Source organism: Aulonocara sp. 'chitande type north' Nkhata Bay, linkage group LG4 (assembly GCF_057382095.1).
Source record: "Aulonocara sp. 'chitande type north' Nkhata Bay isolate Kocher_YH1m ecotype deep benthic linkage group LG4, A_spYH_male_GT1.1, whole genome shotgun sequence".
Classification (NCBI taxonomy): Eukaryota; Metazoa; Chordata; class Actinopteri; order Cichliformes; family Cichlidae; genus Aulonocara; species Aulonocara sp. 'chitande type north' Nkhata Bay.
In genome coordinates this window covers 11,179,986-11,195,314 of record NC_141347.1, presented here as the reverse complement: position 1 = coordinate 11,195,314, position 15,329 = coordinate 11,179,986, and the positions used below count along the sequence as shown (strand labels likewise).

The following is a 15,329-nucleotide window of genomic DNA, read 5'->3' as shown; positions in this document are numbered from 1 at the left end:
GATGGCAGTAATGCAACATTTTTGGATGCAAGCTGCCGTTAAACATGAAAGAAGAAGAATAAGAAGGCCTCAGAGGTTATCTAAGAGCATATTGGGAGCAACAACACCATGAAGCCCAAAGAACACACCAGACAGGTCAGGGATAACGTTATTGAGAAATTCAAAGCAGGCTTAGGCTACAAAAAGATTTCCCAAGCCTTGATCATCCCACGGAGCACTGTTCAAGCGATCATTCAGAAATGGAAGGAGTATGGCACAACTGAAAACCTACCAAGACAAGGCCGTCCACCTAAACTCACAGGCCGAACAAGGAGAGCGCTGATCAGAAATGCAGCCAAGAGGCCCATGGTGACTCTGGACGAGCTGCAGAGATCTACAGCTCAGGTGGGGGAATCTGTCCATAGGACAACTATTAGTCGTGCACTGCACAAAGTTGGCCTTTATGGAAGAGTGGCAAGAAGAAAGCCATTGTTAACAGAAAACCATAAGACGTCCCGTTTGCAGTTTGCCACAAGCCATGTGGGGGACACAGCAAACATGTGGAAGAAGGTGCTCTGGTCAGATGAGACCAAAATGGAACTTTTTGGCCAAAATGCAAAACGCTATGTGTGGCGGAAAACTAGCACTGCACATCACTCTGAACACACCATCCCCACTGTCAAATATGGTGGTGGCAGCATCATGCTCTGGGGGTGCTTCTCTTCAGCAGGGACAGGGAAGCTGGTCAGAGTTGATGGGAAGATGGATGGAGCCAAATACAGGGCAATCTTGGAAGAAAACCTCTTGGAGTCTGCAAAAGACTTGAGACTGGGGCGGAGGTTCACCTTCCAGCAGCACGACGACCCTAAACATAAAGCCAGGGCAACAATGGGATGGTTTAAAACAAAACATGTCCATGTGTTAGAATGGCCCAGTCAAAGTCCAGATCTAAATCCAATCGAGAATCTGTGGCAAGATCTGAAAACTGCTGTTCACAAACGCTGTCCATCTAATCTGACTGAGCTGGAGCTGTTTTGCAAAGAAGAATGGGAAAGGATTTCAGTCTGTAGATGTGCAAAGCTGGTAGAGACATACCCTAAAAGGCTAGCAGCTGTAATTGCAGCAAAAGGTGGTTCTACAAAGTATTGACTCAGGGGGCTGAATAATTACACACACCCCACTTTTCAGTTATTTATTTGTAAAAAAAATGTTCGGAATCATGTATGATTTTTGTTCCACTTCTCACGTGTGCACCACTTTATGTTGGTCTTTTACGTGGAATCCCAATAAAATTGACTCATGTTTGTGGCTGTGATGTGACAAAATGTGGAAAAGTTCAAGGGGGCCGAATACTTTTGCAAGCCACTGTATAGAGATATCACTCATGTCTGTATATGAAGCAGTCAGCAGACTGTTAGCTTATTTTAGCATACAGGCTGAAACAAAAGGGATGCTAGCTCTAGTCACACAACCACAACTTCTGATTTCCGCATTCAAAATGTCTTTGTTATATTGGGTAACACCAGAACCAAACTAAATCAAACAACCACAATTTCCTCTTCTTACTTATACTTCTCATATTTTTATTAAGGGACACAAATGCATGAGTTGTAAACCTATACTCGGAGCTTTCCTCAGTAGCATTTAATGCCGCATGGCTTATTTGGAACACAATTTCCCATGAGTCTCTGTCCATTTCAGGTTAATTATGGCTTCTGTCAGATACATCAGGGCTGTGTGGTTGTAGGAGTCACGCCTAAGCCTGCTTACTGGTGGGCTCTAGGAACATAGATGTGCTCCCAGGCTGAAACTACAGAGTTGTAAAATGGTCATTCAGCTAACTCACCATCTGCAGAGGAATGGTTTATTTTAAGAGATTCATTCGGGTTTCAGAGCCCATCATAGTCCTGATAGACCTCAGTGCAGCGTTTAATACCGTTGAACACACTGTAGATATTAAAGGTTCTGCGCTGCAGTGGGTTGAATCATATCTATCGTGAAGATTTGAATTAGTTCATGTAAATGGGGAGCTTTCTTCACACACTAACATTCACTAGTGCTGCGATTTGTTATTTAAAAAAATGAAATAAACCCAATGTTAGTTATTGCTATAGACATTACAGTCAGACCTGGAAATGACCATATTTATTTCTCTCAGTGTAACAAATAGGTCCTCTGGACATAATATAAATTATAATATTCAGCGCATGTTTTAAATATGTCTGTGTTAGTATAAGCTAAGCAGCTTTTGTTTGCTTAAAAGCAGCCATGTCATCAAAAACAACCACAACCTTCCAGTTTTTATTTGTAACATGTAAACATCTTTGTGTTACATAATGACTCGATGACAAGACACTAAATACAAAAATGTATTTTAAATAACACTAAACTACTTCCTCTTTTCCACAGATGCTGTTTAAAGAAAAACAATTCAGCTTAGCACCGCAAAATTTCTGGGCCCAAGAAATGTATAGATTTGTAAGATGTAGCCTGGTGGTTGCGTTGTTAGCACAGAATTACTAGCCCCAGATTATGAATTATTAAAAACAAAACAAAACAAAAGCTGAGGCTGAGCTGGAATGAAATAGAAAACAAACCATGGACTCATACATCCACTTGATCCCACTTATCCAGCTCAGGTTTGCAGGGAAAACCTTGAACCTGTCTCCTTAAAATATTTTGTCCCTAAAAACAAGTCATGTGGTGATTCATTGTTGGTTATGATTTAATATTATCATAACCAGGGGTACTCTACTTTGTTGGCCTCCTGTAGCCAGCTTGTAGACTAAAACAATAATAATCAAATATTTTTTAAAAATGGTGTAAAAAGGGCTGTCAAATAGAGCCCCAATGTTTTGTTTAATTTTTTTACATTCCTGTGACCATTGTGGCATGAAAGTTTATGCAGTATGTTTACGCTTTAAACTTTTGTCTGTTGCAAATATGTGACAAAAGAAAAACTACAAAATAAAACCACATCAGGAGGCAAAACAGGAAGGAGATGATCCACGAAACCATGTAGGTGCATATTTTCTGCTCATGAGGCTCAGTACAGCACAGTGATCCATTTATATTGTCACCCTGTCTCATCAGTTACCACAAGGAGACACTTCAGATACAAACACCAGCCTGGGCCTCCGTGATTTCTCCTCATCCTGTACAGATTTACATAACAACTCCCCCCCTCCGATCTTTCTTATCTGCCATCCAAAGCCTTGTCCCTGGCTATAACTGACTCGTTAAACTTTATCATCAGCGTGGTGCCTTTGTGCCAGTGGGCAGTGACCTTTGCGGGAAAGCCACTGTGTGTGAGGATGGCCTCCACGATGCCCGCGGTGAAGGCGGCGCAGTTCAAGCTGCTGTTCTCCTTGGGCACGGAGATGTACGCATTAATAAGCGGCTCTTTCTCTATGATGTAGTACGTCTTGTCATCATCGTTGGCCTGCTCCAGCTTGTCAGCTTCCTTTCCAAACAAGGACTTCCACACATTAACCTAAAAGCAAGATGACTGTTAAGAGTTTGAAAATAAAAAAGGGTTACTCATGCGTGTGATTACATTTGCTCACCTTGACAAAGAGGAGCATGTTCAACACTTTGGTCTCCCTCTTCCCGTTCTTCTCCCTCAGCACCAACACATCCAGCATGCTGGCTCCCACGCTCTGGCCCATATCTGCCAGGCGTGTCTGCAGCTCCGACACGGAGTACACGCGGCTCTGACAGTACTGTACCATCTCGGAGAACAGGAGCGCAAAGGCGCTCAGACTGACTTCAGTCTTGGGTCGGGTCAGAGGGCGCTCAAGGATGTTGGATTTCCCTCGAGTGAAACGGGTGTCCATTTTCTGTTGGGGAGTAATGGCAGTCAGTGGTTTACATGTTCTGATGCAGACGTTTTGTTTTGGCAAGATTATGGAGCGCACTTTCATGACAGCTAGTGGAGAACTGGCAAAGGCTTTATACTTTTGTGTTGAATCTATGTAGACCATCAGACATCGCTTGCACAAGTTGCTAGCATTTATATTTGAGCGTAGTGTGCTATCGCTTTTCTGTCATTTGATTACTTTTTGGTTGCACATCACCAGCTTCCAGTATCTCCTCTTTCATAGCCTGGTGTGCTTTCCCTCAAGTAGTGAAACAAGTTTATTGTGTCAAATATTAGAGACTAGCCTTTCATGCGAATACAATTTGCGATGTTCAATAAAGGCAATATACATTAGTGAACCGCAGGGGTGCTAATTTAGCTTTTATATACTGATATGCTAAACATTTACAAAAAGGAGGCACTAATAACATGGGAATAAATGTGTGACCGCAGACTCACAGACCTCTCATTAAAAAATGTAATTCCAGGTATGACTTCACCACACAGACACACGTTACAAGCTTTTTGCAAACACAATGGACCTGCTGAGTTTCTACAGACACGCTAGCTGATCAATACTGGCTGTTAGCCATCGCGCTACAACTGTTAGCCGGCACTACCGATAAAGATTATCTTACACATAAAACAGCAGGAATGAAAAGCTACGCTTTTACACAGAGAGTATAATATTCTGTAGCAGGTTTACTCATTTTCAGGGACGTCTGTGTAACATAAACGCACCTTGTCAGAGCTAAATCAGCTGATGGTCAGTTTTTCTTCCTCCTCTCCGTCTTCTTCCTGCTTTGACAGCTCAACATTACCAACAGTTAAATTGCATACCGCCATCTAGTGGCCGGACTCTTTAGTGCAACAACACACTGCACCCTGCTTTCCTTACTTTTTACCTATATTTTTTTTAAACAAGCCATCTTCATCTGGCATTAACGACCATAACCATATTGACGTCTCCCTTTCCCCCCGAAAACACAACCTAATTTTTCACAGCTATTATTATTATCATTATTAATAATAATAATATTACTATTAGCACAGTTAATTTTAAATAATTACTCTGGTCTTACTGACTCCACCATGTCCTTCTCGTTTCTGCTTTTAGAAGATCTTTTTTATTTACATCACTGACCTTTATTATCTGCATCCCAGACTTTCTGCACTGGACTTTACACTTGGACCTCCACTTCCTGTTCTTGTAATCATGGCACAGTTGCAAAAACCAGTCTGAAACTTTTTCTCTTGACTTTCTGCAGTGCGTGCACATGTACTGTGACATGATTTCCAGCAATGATCGTGTCACCATATAAACCTCAGTGAACATGAAGATCTTTGTTGTACATTTCTGCGGCTGCTGCTGAGAACACACGTGATTCATATTTTTGGGGGGGACTTCCACAGTTTTGCAGCCCAGCGCTGTGTGTTTTCTCCACACTAACATGAACATGTGTATTGCCTCACAGTGGACTCCCAGTGATTTGTACTGTAGTGAACACTCTTCTGCAGTCTGCTGTTATTTCCAGAAGCTGCGGCACGCAAAACGAGATGACTGAGATTTATTACAGAACTTGAGAAATTCTCGAAAATGTCCAAGTGGATCACTGTGAGGTACACGGAAAGACCTTGACCGCTGAGGACAAACCACTTCGTGCTGCTTATATTACAGGTGCCAGTTTCCCACATTGCTCAGACGGCCACACCAACAGATTAAACTGAGGCCTATCTACTCTGTGTATTTGTGTGTGTGCGTGTACAACTGTTACATAACCACTCCCTTTACTACATGTGATAAATAAGAGAGAGCCATTAAGGCAGACACATTGGAAGTGCGGAGCTGAAGGTGTTCACATCTCAAGATGGACAGAGTCTGCTGGAAGCTGAGCCTGGTCTTTCTGGTGCTGTTGGTCAGCACGTGTGTGGAGGGTAGGGTTGCTTCACTGTTTTCACCTGTTTTATGAGCTCGATTGTATGCATGTATTCAGATCAAGAAACTGTATTTGCTTTCATTTTCTTTCTTTCTTTCTTTCCCTTGTTGACTAATTCCTCGCTCTACTTGCGTGTCTACCGGTCCAAACTTCTTTCAGTTTAAGGACTCGATTCTAATCTTATGCAAATAGAAAACATACATTTCCAAGGAGGCGATCAGCTTTTATCATTTTGATAACAAAATCTTTTTTCATTCTTGCCAAAATAAAGATTTCAGCTGCCCAACAGGCTGGGGCCTCCTTTGTCATGTTTGCTGTTTTTACCGTGATTCATTTGTTTTTTGGAGGGTGACAGGTCTGGGGCGCATGCAGGCCAGTTTAGTCGCACCGGGACGGTTTTTCCTACCGAACCGTGCTGCTGTAACACATGCAAGATGTGGTTTGACATGTTCTTGCTGAAGTAAGAAAAATCTGCCCTAAAAACCAACCAACCAACCAATCAAAAAAAGAAAAGACAAAAAAAAGTATTTTTTGGCTTTGTGGCTTTGTGTAAGACTTTTTTTCTGACTCTTCTTTTTCACATCTGAGACCAAGAAATGGGCAAAATCGTTCTCAGCCTGATAGGGGGAGAAATGTCAGCTGTAGCTTGGCCTAAAGTCACTTCTGATTATGCTGAAAAAAGATTTCTGTGGCTTTTTCCTCCAACTGTTGGTTTCATTTAATCATCGAGACAACTGCTGGAACAGTTGGCTGGCCACTTTACTTCCCACTTGTTGAGCATAATAAAAACACTGCAGGCAATATTTGCCTTTCTTCAGTCAAAGTCTTTTAGTGCCGCTGTTCTCCTCGCCACGTCTCCTTTGGTTAAATCAGTTTGTGTTTAAACTTAGAAACAAAGGAAGGTTTGTATGGGGGAGAAATGATGGGCTTTAGTTTGAATGACAATTTTTCTTTTCTTTTCTTCTCTTCAGCTTCATTTTCATATCGGATGGAAGACTTCATCAGTGCAGTAAAGCAGGTGGAAGATGAGGACCCTGGGTCAGAGCCGCTAGCTGTGTTGAAGAGGCTGCGGCGGGCAGCTGAGGTCAATGACCCGTTTATTCAGTACTTCCTTTTCAGTGATCTCTCTGGAGTGCCTGAACTGGCTGCTAACCTTTCAGATTACATTAGAAAAGCTGTGCATCACAGGGTGACAGAAGACGCCAAAGAGGAAGGGGTGGTCCTAAGTCCTGATGGTACCACTGTTGCCCTCAGACCGCTCCTCCTGGGCATCGAGGCCGGTTTACTCGCCAAGACTCGAGGACGCGTTCGAGGTCTCTACCTACTTGCTCTGGCCAGAGATCTGGGCCTTTCCCTCAGGCAGAGTCCAACTGTGACGCGGCGTCTGGGACCCGACGGCTGCTGGGACAACCTAAGCTCTCCTCAAGTGTTCACCCTCTCGGACAGCCCCTTCCTGCTCACCACCGCTCAAGTCAACGGAGGCATGGATGGCGTCGTGCTGGGGTTGGAGGTTTCTGACAAATCCAGACGTCCTCTCAAGCTCAGCAGTCTGCTGACAGAGTACTACTGCCACCAGCTGGAGGGTAAAGGACTGGACACCGCCCCACGCCTCATCAGCCGACGCCGCAGGGAGAACTTCAGACAGTTGGTTGTCCCGCTGCTGCTGGCCAGACAGGTGGTGAAATCTGTACAGCTGCAGCAGAGTCTGACAGGACAGTCAGATATGGAGAGGAAGGAGAAGAAGGTGCTGATGAGAGAGGTGAAGGAGGGGATGAAGGAGTTTGTCCATATGTACATGGGTGAGCATAAAACTTAAAACACAGACCAAGTGAAAGGTTTTAGAACAGCAGTGTGGTCTGTGACCATTACATAAGAAAGTTAAGAAGATCCATCAAAATACGAGCATAACGTCACATGTAACAAACTCTGATCTGTTTCAGATTGCCCACCCATCGTTCCTCGGTGTATGTGGGGTGCAAAGCCGTACATAGGAACACCCACCAACCTCTCGCTGCCTCTCTCCTTCATGTTCATCCACCACACTAGCACGCCCAGCCAGCCCTGTCTGACCTTTGAGCAGTGCTCTGCAGACATGCGCTCCATGCAGCGTTTTCATCAGGAGGACAGAGGCTGGGATGACATCGGATACAGGTACGTAGACGTTTTCACACGTGACATCTTCGCAACCAGCTCACACCGTCTAAGAGTCTCTGTCCTCTCCAAAAGCTTCGTTGCGGGCTCCGACGGGAACATCTACGAGGGCCGAGGATGGTACTGGCAAGGAGCCCACACCCTCGGCTACAACTCTGTCGGCTACGGCGTTTCCTTCATTGGAGACTACAGCAGCATTCTGCCCTCTCAGCACGCCATGGAGCTGGTGAGAGACCAGCTGGCAAGCTGTGCTATCATTGGCGGGCGACTCATACCCACTTTTACCCTGAGGGGCCACAGACAGATGGTGAACACCGCTTGCCCAGGAGATGCTCTGTACAGTGAGATCAAGACCTGGAAACATTTTGGGGTATGTAGGAATTTTGAAGTGTGTGTGTGTGTGTGGCGTTTTTCACCACAATGTGCCAACTAATTGAAAATGTTTAGACAGATCCTTACATCACTACTAAAAAAACTTTGATGGTAATCTAGTCTTTCTTCTAGGGTTACTAAGGGGTTGTTGTATATATATCAGCTAATGAAATGTGTTATCAGACATTAGATGGGTTGCTATGCAGCTTGTTTAACTCAGTGATTGTCCTCTGATAATGCCTTAGTAAGCATTTAGAGCATTATAAGTTAAAATGCCTATTTCCCCACATGTATATTAAAACTATTCCTGATGTGATACTCCAAATTGTTGCCATTGTGGGTCATTAACGTGACTCATCACTGCGCAGCACTTTTTCTTTAATCTGAAGTCGATCAAATCTCTCTGGCCTTATTCACCTTCAGAAGTAGACGAGTTCTCCCAGAACGTTCCACAAAAATAATCCACTAGTGCTTCCTACTCCTCCGCCTTCCCATCAATGACACATCCAACCACTGCAGAACTGTCAGAGTCTTTCTGTAGGTGGCATGACCCAGAGTTATGGAAAGCGTCTGAGGTGTACAAGGTGAACAGGAACGGAGAAAGTGTAGTCCCCAGAGGAGCTCCCGCACTGCACATCGCCAAATCAGGCAGAGCCGTATCTAATCTCACAAACTGCAGTCAGTAGCAGTGGCTGAATCATGTTAAATGCACTTGAGAAATCAAAGAAGGTGACCCTCACCATGCAATTTCTGTCTAGATGGAAGGACACTCTCTGCAGCATGTAGGTAATAAAACTGTGATGCTGTGAAGCTCAAGTTAAGGATTTTAAATAGCAGCATTAAAATAATTGCGCAGGTTTTTGGATCTGCAACTTTTCCTGATGTAGCTCCTAGTCAGGGAGGTGAGAAACCCCCTCCCACCTGGTTACTCAAAGAGAAGGAACCTTCAGAAGTTCTTTGTGAAGACGGTGCAACCTGAGTGAAGGTCGACTGTTTCATTTTATTCATCGAGCCTTTATGGCAGAGCATAGGGTGGCAGCATCATGCTATGTGGGTGATTCGAGGCTGTAGGAACAGGTCATAATTGATGAAAGCATGAATGTGGTGAAATACAGAGTCTTTAAAGACCTGTTGCAGCCCTACTTTTATTTCTGCAAATGCTCCACTCTTTTCGGCCTTCTTATATGACTTACTTTCTTTTCTTTTGTTCTTTTTCTTAGGATGTCCAGAAATAAAGAGGCTGGGATAGACCAGAACATCACACAACAAATATTAGACTTATTTTTATGGGCTGCTTTGTTGTCATTTCTTTTTCACTCTGTGGCATGCGTTGCATTAAGTAAGTACCTTTTTTTGGGATTCCATCAGAAGAGCGATTAATATGATGATGAAGTACATCCAATGCAAACTGCTGGCTTTTAAAAAAAATTCTTCCTGAAACAGAGACTGTTGTTAAGAAAGATTTTTCTTCAGTTAGTTTTTGATATTCTTCTACGCGACATCAGCAGAAGTCATGTATTACAGCTGATTTGCATAAGTGTTCTCTGGCTGCTGACATTGCTTGAAATTTCTGACCGCTTCTCCATGTGAAATTCCTTCTGTTGCAACATGTTTGAGGCTTTTCTTGCATGTGCTGCCCATTCCGAATCCCCCACAAGATTTCAGTGGGATTCAGATCTTGGGTTATTTCACAACCCTCCATTTCTTCTTTTTGAGCCATTCCACGGTGGATTCACCAGTGTCCTAAAGATCCCTCTTCTGCTTAAACTTCCATTTCTGGTTTAACTTTCAGACTTTTCACATAATTGAATCAATGACCAGAAGCTGCTCTCCTCTTTGCCTGTATGTTACATGAGAGCATGCAAAGCCTCTACCAACTTGCTCTGGCCAGAAATCTGAGCCTTTCCCTCAGGCTAGTTTTGGCATACAAAGCCATTCTCTCCGTCTTTGCATGCTTTCCATGCAGACAGAATTTTAGAAACATGGACTTTGACATCAACACTTACAAGAGGAAGTCCTCTGATGACATTTTGGGGTTGTTGTGAAGACTCCTTTTTGTTTCTTTTTTCCCAGGCAAGCCTTTTTTTTTCTTTTTTAACAGTGAAATTAGTCATTTGAAATAATGTGGTGATATCTGAATAAAATGCCTCATTAAACTCACATTAAAGTCAAATGCTTTGCTGAAGGTCTCTTCAGAGCTTGATGTGGCAACAGCAAACACTTCAACAGCAAAAAGGACGGCAGACCGGCGATGTCAACAGTTTATATAAGAAGTTTGCAATAACAGGACCCTGGGCTGGAATACCTGAATGTGGAGCTGACTGATGATGGTATTTTAAAAAATATACTTACTGGAATCTTTCTTTTGACTGTCACTTTTATCTATCCTGTTTCTGTTTCTAAAACGATCAAGACTTTGCTTTTTCAACTATACAGCGAAGCATTGATTTCCATGAGATGGAGTGTGTCACATGACTGTATACTTGTGGGTTTTATTTTGGCAATAATAATATACTATGTGTTATAGAAGCTGAATTAAAGAAACAAAACTTTACTTTCATAAAAAAAAAAATCTGAATACTTTACTCAGCTTATATACTTTCACAGTACTTTACCTTAGTACTTCACTTTTCAGTTGTTTCATTATACATTTTCAGATGATACACTGACTATACTAAATTTCAATTATTTGAAACTTTAAGGTACTACTTACATCATTTCTTTGGCAATACATTATAATAACCGTTATTACTAAAGGGTAAACTGACATTAACAACAACATAAATATTAGGGCTTACTTACTGGTAACAGTTGTTTTGTAGGAAATTATTGTCATATGCTATGTATAAGTAGGCAGGGGTACTGGGACCGCCATACATTACAACACTGGGGACTGCAGTTTGTGTCCTGTTTAGTCACAAAAGCAGTTGTGTTCAGATTGGAATTTGTCCACTGAATCAAAACACAATGAATTTACAGTAAGGTCAGTCTCACTGATCAGTAATATACAAAACAGATAATAACATTTGTAATCATTAACCAAACACAGAACACAGTGTATAAAGTGTTATGTGTACAGATGTCATTGTCTCATATCATCTATGATGCAACACGCAACACAGTTTATAACTCATATATAAACCTGTAACAAAGATACTACTAATAATAGCATAACTAACGACTGGCAGACCAGAATATAATTATTCATTACAAAATGACAAAATAAGCAGTGACACCGTTCTGTACAGTAAAGTGTAATTAACTAAAAATGTATTAGCAGTGGTTATTACAGTGTTATATATCACTGAGGAAATTCCCAAATTGCTTATAAGTGTACAAGGTACTTAAAAAACACCTTCACCAGCTGCATCATTTAAGTGATGTACATATTAATTAATCAGAAAAATGTATTTTTTGAAAGTATGCCTTTGCTTTGATGTTTAACTACAGCAGTTTTGCTTATTTTAACAAATGAAATCATGCACACAGTGCTGAAAACACTGAGCTCACGTATCGACGATTCCAAATTGCCCTTTTCTGTTGGTCTTACTCAAATATCTTTCTAAATCACAGTTTTGCAAACTCAAATTGCATCATTTAGCACGCTCTGTTCACCTAGGAACACTGGGCTTCAAAATGCAGATTTCCAATTACTCATTCTGCATTTATGCAAAGTCAATCGGAAGAACATTTCAGTATGTGTCAGAATACAAAAGGGATCTTAAGTGACTCATCCAGGTGTTAGGCAAGAAGATGGAGCAGCAGGAACACAGACAGTGGCAGGCAATTTGCTTTTTTATTTTTTTGTCAGTTCAGCTGAAGAGCTTTCTCTCTCTCTCTCTCTCTCTCTGTGTGTGTGTGTGTGTGTGTGTGTGTGTGTGTGTGTGTGTGTGTGTGTGTGTGTGTGTGTGTGTGTGTGTGTGTGTGTGTGTGTAACATGGCCTCAAGAAGCCTATACTGACCACTTCTGACGGTAGTGTTTTAAATCCATCAGCAAGATGTCAGTTTTTCATAGCTGTGTGTATTGGTTTTGTGGAAGGAAACAATTTGATGGAACGTGTTTTTGCATGAGATGCAAAGTAACTTATCAAAGCGGTGACCTTCGTTCATTTCGTGCAGAGAATTTGGAGAAACTGACCCACAGTTTCTGAAAAGTTACATATTGTAGCCTTATTTTGAAAATGTTCAAACAATACAAGAACAAAGAGAAACAAAACAAAACATAATGATCATAATCATAATAAATAACATGTTCAAAAAGGAGCCGGAAGAAGCATTAGCTTATTTAATGCCCCTTTTCCACTATTTAGTAACTCATAATCATCACTTTCCCCCTTCTGTTTGCCCCCTATCCTGACATAAATCCTGCCTTACAATTTTTTACATGTATATGCCAGAGGTGTGGACTCGAGTCACATGACTTGGACTCGAGTCAGACTCGAGTCATTAATTTTATGACTTTAGACTTGACTTGAAAAAATGTTCTAAGACTTGTGACTTGACTTGGACTTTTACACCAATGACTTGGGACTTGAATTGGACTTGAACCGGTTTACTTGAAAAGACTTGATATTTTACCCCAAATATAAAATTTAACATGCATATTATATAGAGATTGAAAATGTGACGTCATTCACGGGTAGAACCGCAAAGGATTCTGGGAACTCGTGGCAAGCGGTACTAGCGCACGCAGGCTTTCAATTAAAATCAGTTACACAGCGATAAAAAGAAACACAAAAATGTCAAGAAGCTGTTGTATTATTAACTGCAATAGCCGGTCGAATGACAGCCACGGGAAGCCGACGAGTAAAGAGATCGGTTGTTTTCGGATTACGACGTTGAAGAGAAATTGTTCAGCCATGTTTCCGAAGTAACAAAGAGGCGACTGGATTGCAGCCATTCAAAGACCAAATATAACGTCCCAGAACACTCCAGCTCACAGGTTAGTCTGCTCCAAGCATTTACACAAAGGTCAGTCTGCTGTTGTAGTTAATGCGTCATTTTTCTTAACATAATTGGTGATATAGGTTACAAGCAAGTCTGGCGCTGAACAGAAATTGTCGCGCTATGCTCCTTTATTTATTGTGTTTATTGTGCATAAATAGTGAATTGTCCTGACACAATATTGCGTTTCGCTTCTGTTATTATGGTACATTGACAAAAACATATACTTTTATTCACAGGATAAAACAGGTTTTTTGTATCACTAATTGCCCAGTACGATTACAGCATACAGTATTATTGTCACTGCTACATTTCTGTGATGGGTACCAGAAATTATTTCCACTACTACCCATCCCACTACTACCCACTACTACTACTACCCATCCGTCGGTAAACTGTACCTGGGCTTGTTGCAGTGACCTGAAGTTACTAAACTTCATGATCGTATGCACTCACTCCAAGAACCGTATGATTATAAATATGCATATAAATATGCTACGATGAGATAGCTGACTTCATCTAACTAGCAAATGTTGTCCAGGCTACGTTGGTGATACAGTTTTTTTTAATGTGTATGATATTTTTGTCATGCGATTTTAAAGCCGGTCCTACAACCGCATCCAAGAATAACATGCAGCGTATCTCAGAACTGTCAGTGAAAATTATTCTTGGAGCTAGGTTTAATTGAGCTGCATTTTAAAGAGGTGCAATTTCACAATTTGTGTATATTTTCTAAGTTCACTATTTTGTCATGTGTTGAGAAAAACACAGATTTTAAAATTACATGGTCTAATATTTACATTTAGCATAACTGCAACATTATTTTTTCGTTTTTTTTTTTTTTAAAGACTGGAAAGGACTTGAAATTCAAAGTTTCAGACTTGTGACTTGACTCGGACTTTTACACCAGTGACTTGAGACTCGACTCTGACTTGCCTGACATTACTTGAGACTTGACTTGAGACTTGAGGATAAAGACTTGAGACTTACTTGAGACTTGCAAAACAATGACTTGGTCCCACCTCTGGTACATGCAACGAGATATGGATATTTACAGATAGGTGTGACCAACAGGGGGCGCAGGTTGACGACATATAACAATCGGAAAGGCATATATTGATTTTGTTTAGCATTTGGGGGATTTTGATACACAAAGTAACCGACAAACATTGTTCAGGTGTTACTATCACAGTGTTATTACATATTATGATACGCAAATATGTCATTCACAACAGCGTTACTATGGCGAGCCACATAGGTGTTGACAAATGTACGCAGATACCGCATAACCTTTATTTATAGTATACCTATTTACACAAAATAAAACGCATTTAAAGAAATATTATTACTGTGGCGTGCTTACGCTGCTCACGCGTGCATTTCCCTCCAAGAAAAAAAACAGAGTCACCATGATTTGATCGCTGTGAATAAAGTGTCCGCCACATAAATACGCACAGAATTAGAGAAATGAGCCTGCGATCGAAGCACTCGTAAAAGTTTGACATAGTAAACTTGCCTCCGGTGGGTTACTCGAAACTCTTCTCGTCACCCTCCCCGCTGACGTTTACGTACGCAGCCGTGGCGTGCCTGCAAGCCAAATAACATGGAGTCCTCTGCCTGGCATCTCCAAGGGATCCCTGCAAAACACCCGAGCGCCGATTAAAAAGAGCAAGTTCCTCCATGGGAGCAGTCAAAGCATCGTCGCGGTGCGTAAAGCTTCAGCTCCGTCCTCAAAGTATGACGAACGGTGCTTAAAGAGGCAGCCTTTCCCTGCGATCCGCAAACCAGGCCGATTTCAGTGAGTATTTGCACTAAAAAAAACCCTAAAAAAACCTGCAGTTTATGGGCGTCTGGGTTTCAAAGGCAACGTGCACGGATGCGTTGCTGTTCCAAATTACCTGACAGCGACCGGATCGATAAGAGCCACGTCCTCTGAAGCGACAGAGGCCAACCCGTGGGACACCTTGATGTGCCCGGGCATTTTCCTGTCTTTTTTTTCTAGAGGGGCAGCAGTGAGGACAAGGGCCTGAATATAAAGGCCACTTATTTATGTAACCATTCGAGCGCTCCGTTTCATTCTTTAAAAC

At 41.9% G+C, this 15,329-nt stretch overlaps 3 protein-coding genes across 9 annotated transcripts in view; 2 read left to right on the top strand and 1 right to left on the bottom strand.

The window, feature by feature from the left end:
- Positions 1 to 2,264: 2,264 nt before the first annotated feature.
- On the bottom strand, positions 2,265 to 15,134 carry LOC147331997 (trafficking protein particle complex subunit 5-like). 2 transcript variants are annotated; one of them, XM_086288379.1, is made up of 3 exons: positions 14,759 to 15,134; positions 3,546 to 3,818; positions 2,265 to 3,472 (listed from the first exon to the last, which is right to left on the bottom strand). In XM_086288379.1, the coding sequence occupies exons 2-3, from the start codon at positions 3,813 to 3,815 to the stop codon at positions 3,176 to 3,178; spliced, it is 567 nt and encodes a 188-aa protein (XP_086144505.1). In that variant the 5' UTR covers positions 3,816 to 3,818; positions 14,759 to 15,134; the 3' UTR covers positions 2,265 to 3,175. The 2 variants fall into 2 exon arrangements, with proteins under 2 accessions (XP_086144505.1, XP_086144504.1); XM_086288378.1 differs by lacking the exon at positions 14,759 to 15,134 and adding an exon at positions 4,580 to 4,701.
- Positions 5,630 to 10,731, top strand: LOC147331998 (N-acetylmuramoyl-L-alanine amidase-like). 2 transcript variants are annotated; one of them, XM_086288377.1, is made up of 5 exons: positions 5,638 to 5,773; positions 6,747 to 7,574; positions 7,716 to 7,926; positions 8,002 to 8,296; positions 9,519 to 10,731. In XM_086288377.1, exons 1-5 carry the CDS (start codon positions 5,707 to 5,709, stop codon positions 9,531 to 9,533), a joined length of 1,416 nt encoding a protein of 471 aa, XP_086144503.1. In that variant the 5' UTR covers positions 5,638 to 5,706; the 3' UTR covers positions 9,534 to 10,731. The 2 variants fall into 2 exon arrangements, with proteins under 2 accessions (XP_086144502.1, XP_086144503.1); XM_086288376.1 differs by lacking the exon at positions 9,519 to 10,731 and having other exon boundaries at positions 5,630 to 5,773; positions 7,716 to 8,614.
- The window catches only part of wizb (WIZ zinc finger b), a 33,044-nt gene continuing 32,301 nt past the window's right edge, over positions 14,587 to 15,329 (top strand). For 2 of the 5 annotated variants that reach the window (XM_086288369.1, XM_086288368.1), the window contains exon 1: positions 14,587 to 15,040. The gene's annotated coding sequence lies outside the window, so the exon portion shown is untranslated. The remainder of the gene's footprint in view (positions 15,041 to 15,329) is intronic. The other 3 variants (XM_086288370.1, XM_086288371.1, XM_086288372.1) reach the window with 3 other exon arrangements.